At 37.3% G+C, this 7,700-nt stretch overlaps 1 protein-coding gene across 1 annotated transcript in view; it reads left to right on the plus strand.

The window, feature by feature from the left end:
- Nucleotides 1-2,983, plus strand: part of LOC103924226 (chromosome unknown open reading frame, human C20orf194) — a 98,740-nt gene extending 95,757 nt beyond the window's left edge. Inside the window, exons 37-39 of the mRNA XM_009332714.1 lie at nt 430-495; nt 1,138-1,231; nt 2,790-2,983. Of these exons, the coding sequence (XP_009330989.1) occupies nt 430-495; nt 1,138-1,231; nt 2,790-2,902 (273 nt within the window). The 3' untranslated portion in view covers nt 2,903-2,983. The remainder of the gene's footprint in view (nt 1-429; nt 496-1,137; nt 1,232-2,789) is intronic.
- Nucleotides 2,984-7,700: the final 4,717 nt, after the last annotated feature.

Consider the following 7,700-nt stretch of genomic DNA (forward strand, 5'->3'; position numbering starts at 1 on the left):
ACCAAAAGGGTTGTCAAGCATTGGACCAGGCTGCCCAGGGAAGTGGTTGAGTCCCCATCCCTGGAAGTATTTAAAAGACGTGTAGATGTGGCACTTACAGACATGGTTTAGTGGTGAACTTGGCAGTGTTAGATTAACAGTTGGACTTGATGAAGTCTTTTCCAACCTAAATGATTCTATGACTCTGTGGTTCTATAATTGAATAATTCTGTCTAGAAATCAATTTTTAAAATACATGCTTCTAAAAGGAGTATTTCTGTGCTGGGCTTGAGCATGATAGCATGTGATCATAGATTTCACTGCCTTTACCCATGTTTTCAAGAAAGAACTTACTTTTCCATGGCTTTGGGTTTTTTCTTAATGTAACTAAACTGTAATACCACGTTGTCACTCAGTAGGTATATAACTGGGGTCTAATTCTTCATACAGAAACCTCAGAGGAAAGCCCTGAAAACCAGAGGAATGCTAACCCTTCAGGAAATAAAGAACATTCATGTAAGTAGAAGCAATTAATAGCAAGTTCTTCTTTTGGCTGATTTTCTTTAATAATCATTTGTATGATAGAGCACCTCCCATATTTGCCATAACAAGTGTGCTGAACACTAAATTATTGACTGTCTTTTTATATACTCGAAACAAAACTGAGGCTGTCCAGGAGGGATTTGAGATATAAATCTTGGTGTTATCTCAGGGTTTCAAGTTAGCTCTGAAAAGTAGGGGGAAGTGTAAGCTGTGGGACAAGCATACCCTTTTGGTCACTGTAGTGGTCTTTCCCCGTCTTTTCTCCCTGGTCTGTCCTGTGCAGGTTGTCGCTTGCAAATTAGGATCCCAAATGCCTAATCCTGCCCTCATCAGCTACCTTTAGGTTGTAAGTGCTGTCTTTGGAGTTGGGTTCCTAAAAGTTTGGCTTGGCTATGATTAGGGTTGCTGTACCTAACTCCCCTAGCCTATATGGATGTCATTTGTCATGCTGTCTTTTCAGAGCGCTCCTTTATAGCCAGGAGCCATACCTTCCTCCCTGGCTGCTAAGTTCAGCAGAAAGAATTTTTCGTTTATCTATTTAAGTTTGTTAGGACTGTCTCTAGGCAGTTTTGAGTTTTAAATGATTAATGTACTGTATATTCTTTCTTAATGTAGGTGAAACGCCACTTGGATCCGCTTCCAGCTGGTTATTTTTACAACGGGACTCAATTTGTGAATTTTTTTGGTGACAAAATGGATTACCATCCATGTATCCTTTAAAATGTGGGTTTTTTGGTGAAGGTTTTAGGTAGGCAACAGGCTTTGCAAATCTGAAATGTAAACTGTCAAAGCAGATGATATGGTGAAGAGCCAGTTTGATTTGCAGGTAATAATATGAAATGAAAAGCTTTGTTCCTTAAATCTGTGCATGGCTACTAGCCATTTAAAGCTTATTATTAAAACACTTTTTCAGATATGATCTAAGAAGCAGAATAGAACCAACAAAACAATCCCAAAACTGTACATGAGCTCACGCAGGGAGTAATTTATGGACCACAGCTTGTCAAAGAACTATTTTTCAAACCAAATAGTGCTGTAATATTGCTTAATGCCTGGTCATGACTGATAAAACTTCCAAATGAATATAATTTTGTGTGCATGCACATGCGTACACATACTCAAGTAAAAACAATCAGGGTTGTTTTAGGTTTTACTACAGTATTCTTTATTCTGCCACATATCTTTGCAGTGAAACTGATGGTAAATCATTGCTCTCGTTTTGTAACTCAGTATGAGAAAAACCTTATTGGATGCAATGCAGTAATATGAACAGGATGTTCAGAATTAGGTGTGGACGTGCATTTTTTTCTAATCACTTTTTAAACTCACTTAAGCAGGTAAAACCTTATTTTAGAACTACTTCAGCTTAGCAAGCAGTATGATTTACTTATCAAATTGTGGCATATGCCCCTTTGTAAATGCGCTGTCCTTGCTGGTCTTGTTTGGTATTGGTTACAGAACATGAACTACAGCTGAAGTAGGGTCCTCTGGATTTCTTTCCAGAAATTTTTATTTTTTAATTTAAACCTGATCATATTTTTGTCTTTGGCAAGAAACGCTAGAGTAATACTAACGCTCCAGTGTATTTCTGTTGTTCTTTCTTGTTTCCATAACTTTCTATTGCGTTTGTCTGGGTTTTATTACTGAAATTTCAAATTTGGTTTTATATTCCCAGCTTACCATTAACTTTGGCAAACTTTACAAAAATCCAAGTGGGTTCTGTGATTCTGTTTTAGAATAAGAACAAACAATGATTTTCTATGCCCTGTGGGACAACTTTAAAATTTTAAACCAGCAGACTTCTGTCTGCATGGTAAGCTCCTAGTTATGGTATACCGGCAGAAAATAGTCTAACAGCCAACTTGGACTTCAGTATTCACTGGACCTTTACTGCACCACCATCTTGGTGTTTGGCAATGAAAGATACCGGCACTGGTTAACCACTTCTGGATGATGTGAATTTTGGGCAGAGGTTTTTTAGACTTCCACTTAACCAAAATAGCTGTAAACATCTGCAAACCTGCTGTAGTTTTGCTGTTCTTATATTCTTCCTTGTGATTGGGAAATGTCTGTTGTGCAACTCCTTTATTCCCCAGTAACACAGAGTAGTTGTGGTTAGGTCTGACTGCGGGACTCCCGGAAGGTAATATATCGAATTTCTGCTCTCAGTAAAGTGTCCCTGAACTGGCACATCCTTCAAACCTGTGTGTTCTTTTCTAATGAACGCTTTGTGCACAAATGTTTTTTCCTTAGTTTTTCAAAATCAGTAATGGACCAATTCATGAACGATTACTTGGAAGAAGCCAACAGGGAAATAGAGAAGTACAACAGAGAACTAGAAGAACAAGAGTATCATGATCTCTTTGAGCAGAAGACATAGGCACGTGCGTTCTGTGCATTTCTGAACCACCTACTGTCAGTAACCAAAAATGCTGTTGTCCTTGCTGGTTAACTAGAAAATTAAGTGAAATGTCAGTTTTCAGCACTCCTTTTAAAACTAAGAGATCATTCCTGTAAGGTTGGCATTTTAATATGGTAACTGCTTAGCTGTTTGTACTGTCAGGTTTGCTTCCACTTCACCTTAATTCCAGACTGTAAAAAGCGTCACCTGGAATCTCTGGCTAGTAGTGGAAACTTATTTAAAAGAAGAAGAAAAGCAGCAAAACTCTATTTCCTCGTAGGTCAGAATGTAATCATGGAATTGGTCCATCGTGCAGATAATCAAACCACTTTAATCTCTAGATGTCCCTTGAAACTTTTTGCACAGGAGCATTGATGAGCAGTGGTATACTTCAGTATGTGGGATTGGGGGATGTTCCTAAAGCGAGAAATGGGGGAACATTTAAGAAACTCAGTACCTAATCCTACAGCTGTTAGGGTGTTCCCAAAGCGAGAAATGGGGGAACACTTGAAAAACTCGGAAGAGTACCTGATCCTACAGCCGTTAGGATGTTCCCAAAGCGAGAAATGGGGGAACATTTCAAAAACTCGGAAGAGTACCTAATGCTACTGCTGTTAGGGTGTTCCCAAAGCGAGAAATGGGGGAACACTTAGGCATCCACTTTTTTCTGAGGGGACAGCATGTCTCATAACCTCTGCACAGTTTGAATCTGCAGTTGAAATTTTGACTTTTCTAAAGAAAAGATGTTTATACATTTCAGGGTGAAACGAGATAAGTGGAGATATCTTGCTTTCTTCCCAATGTTGTTATTGGTGTTCTAGAAAATATGACATGAATGGCGGTAATCTGCAACTTGCTGTTGCTTAAAAGATTCTCTCTGAAGGATTTATTTCAGTACTAAAAACTAAGCAAAGCAAAAGAAGAGGGAGATTCTTTAGCTGAAGAATTTATTTTTCATGAAAATGACTTACTTCCAAAGGTAAAAAATATCAAAAGATATACTTGAAATATGAAAGAACTTGTTTGTGAAGCTTTCAGAAGAATTTGCACGCCGTAACATTTCACTAAACTGATACACCAGGTTTTAAGTACTTGCAACAAAGCCTTTATAGTTACTAAATGATATCATAATAGGAGTTCTGGCAACTTGTCCTTTGACTTAATTTAGTACAATTTTACGTGGGACTTCGTAGATCACTGACTGAAGGATTATAAGGTACCCTAGCAGCTACTTAAAGGTAATTATTGAAGCTTATTTGAATAAGCAGATTATTGTAGCATGCTGTGTGTTCAGAATTTAGTCAAGTGAAAACAGTCCAGGAGGAATTTTTTATTTTCATATTCCTTTGCCTTAGGAACAGCTCAATCTTTTAATACAACTGCAACTTTTCTTTTCGGTCAGATGTATGTAATGCAGTAAGAAATTGAATGAGTAATTTCTTACAGTACACTTAAAATACTTATAACGCGTCCACGCAGTCTCTTTCTGTGGCAGGAAAGTGAGATTTAACTCCCGCCGTCAAACCTAAGGCTACATACAGTTTTATGCCTTACTTAAGAAATATATTTTTTACCTTTGGAACCTGAAATAACTGAAATTTCAATAAGCCTTTCAAAAACTGAAACACCTTTTAGGTAGACTTTCAGTACACGTTGCTACTAGCTGGCTCGGTGCCTGTGCTGTGGTGGTTGTACAGCGCAGAGGTGGAATTCCAGGTGCTGCATATTGGGATATAGATGTTGATAAGGTTTCGTTACTAGCTTTCCTACTAGATTTAAAAAGCTGTCTGAATTTAAGAATTTTTTTTTTTGCACACCACGAGACTTTATAAACTACTTGTATCCTGTTAAAGTACAATAAAAGCCAGCGATTAGTTTGCATTTCTAGGCTTTCTGGGGTAACCCGTGTTACAGGTATAGAGCATCATGATAAGGCTCGTGAGTTTATCTATGCATGGCTATACTTTAGTCTTAATATACTGTAGTGCCTGGTAGAGTAAACGTAGCTAGCAGTGGATTTGGGGGGCTAGCGGGTGTTTACAAACTAAGTACAGTTGGTTGCATGAAACTATTTATCAGACCAGGATTATTAGAGTACAAAATTCTGGTCGTAACACTGCAATAAAAAGGGGCATTAGACAATTCTTAACAAATGATAGTTCTTTGCCAATAAACTTAGTGTAAACCCAGTGTGCTCCTTTTCAGTACAAGTTATCTAATCTGCAAAGCCATATTTCTAGAATAGTGGTATGACTATGTAATGTCAGAAGAAATACCAGTGGTTGGGACAGCAGGCACTTCGTCGATGCTTCGTCTCAACTTGTAAGTCAGTAACAGAGTAGGTTTAAGTGCAATTGATTGAACGATAGATGAAGATACTGTAGCTTATTTTGCTCTGCTGAACTCTTTTTAAGAACTCCAATTTGTGCAGCTCTCGAAAATAAATGTTGATGGGGCTAATTCATCTGGGGTTGGCGTCGCAAGTTGTAATTACAAGTGAGATGCCCTGTGAACAAAAAAGGAAATCAGTATTCAAAATTGGCGTGCTACTGTGCAAATTGAGCTGTTCCTTAAAAACTGAAGCAGAAGAGCTCAGAACAAAGGCCTAGTATACTTATATACTGTACTGCATGCTGTATGGTAATAGCTGTGTATTATAAAGACCTTTCACCATACTGGTACTGTTTCAATTAATATATTTTGGTATTAAAATAATTTGATTACCTCAATTTTTCTTTTAGTTTTTAACTGTGACTTTAAAACAGAACAAAATACCGAAATAGTGAAACTGTGACAATGGTATCCTTTAAACGTAGTAGTGCCTTGCAGATGACACCATTTATTCACGAAGCATAAAATAAATGGATGTCGTGGGTTGTATTGCTTGCACCCTCTTTTTTTTTTTTAAAGGAAAAACGGTTTTGGTGAAAGGACTTAAAATTAACCTAGTGAAGAATATTAGCACAAACGGTTAAACTGTTTAAAAGAAAACTCTTTGAGGACTAAAATGTGTAAATGCCTGATGCTGCTGAGAGTTTAATAGCGGTTGCTGATTATTTTGGAGTTACTCCTAACAATCAGCATCACTATTTTTTAGGAGAAGAGCATAACTTTTGTACTCTGGTCAGAGATGTTTATACTGTATCAAACCCCATCTGTAGGGTAATCTGGTTTCCTCACTCTTTTGAAGTCGGGGCGAGGATTGAGATACTTCTAAGGATCTAGTTTTGAAAATTTTTTTAGCTACTGTAAAACTAAAAAAAAAAAAAAAACCACAAAAAGAAAAGCACCATTTCTAAACCACAAATGTTTGGATATGGAAGAAGTGCCATTACGCTGTTCCTTTGTCTTTTACTGTATTTTGGAAATGGGTAACAGTAACTTTGTGTCCAGGCATTTCTGATATTATAAAGAAGTGCTGAAAGTCCTCAAGGGGTTTACATGCTTCGCTGACCTTCATGTTAGCAGCTTGTGGTGGTGGTGGTTTTATTTTCCTCACCGAGAATGAGTGTGGTCAGAAGTTACTGAAGTTATAGGGAGAAAAATGTGATAAACTTAGGAGAGGAACGCTCGCAACTTGAACTGCGCTGCAATCTCGGAGTATTTTATATTAAGCTGTGCAATTTGGTATTAGTCCAGTTTTACACTTTGCAATTAACAGAGCTGATTGCAGGGAGGATTTAAGTTGCGTGTAAAAGTTCCCTAATAAGTTTTTTTTATTATTATTTTTTAATTGAAACTTTTCTGAATTTGCACAGATTTAAGCTCTGGAATACTTTGGTATTCTTAAAAGGGAAAAATTGTAACTAGTATAGTGAATTGTAAACTGTGAGTTGTTAGAACCGCGTTGTTGGTCTAATTTTAGATTGTTTAAAAATGTACCTCAGAAAGCTAGTGAGAAATCGCTTCATTTTTACACAACGGTCAGATACTAATGTAACACTTCTCACTTTACAATGTGCCAAAATTCACTTTTATACTAGTTCTCAATGCTTTAATATTTGCAACTTTAAGTTAAAAACTTGTATTTACAAACACTACTGTAACTTCAGTTAAACTGAATTGTGTGATTGAAGCTTTTAGCCTATGGTATTTATTACACAACTTGATCCAGTAAATATAAAATTACCTTTCCATTTATTTTTGTATTGTTTTACATGTTTATACCTGCAGTTCGTGTGACTTTTACACCTGTAACTCAGATGTGATGGAAAGAACCAATAAACAGTATCCATCTGCTCTCTGTCTTTGACTTCTTTAATAAACTCACTATTTCCTAAACTTGAATTTTTAAGCATTGAGCGGTTTTCTTTTAAAATTTGCCAGTTTTCTAAACTGGCAGAAAGGTGACCTAGCTTATATTCAAACTAAAATGTAAAGATCTAAGGAAATTGGCGGGGGGGTTGTAAGCTGCTATTTTAGGTTTAGACCTTCTTCCTTGGGCTTGAAACTGAGTAAAATTTAAAACCAGTTGTAGGATGAAGGACCTTAATCTGCTTCCCACCTGCCGGCTCTGTCCTTCAACAACTGTACTTAACCATAAGGTGATAGCCGCATATACGCAACTGCGGGAGCTAAATCCTACTCCTTGTGTTCATACAAATGAGGATGCAGTTTCAAGATCAGCTGAGCTAAACTAAAATCAGGCTGCCTTCGAGAGGGAAATCCCACCTTACCCTCCTTTTTCTGCTTCGGTCGCTGAGTGGGAGGCTGCGCGTGAGTCAGATCAGTTTGCTGATTAAACGGAATCTGTAAGTGATTTCTGTCTCCGTTTGAC

Source organism: Pygoscelis adeliae, unplaced genomic scaffold (genome assembly GCF_000699105.1).
Source record: "Pygoscelis adeliae isolate BGI_AS28 unplaced genomic scaffold, ASM69910v1 Scaffold29, whole genome shotgun sequence".
NCBI classification, from domain to species: Eukaryota; Metazoa; Chordata; class Aves; order Sphenisciformes; family Spheniscidae; genus Pygoscelis; species Pygoscelis adeliae.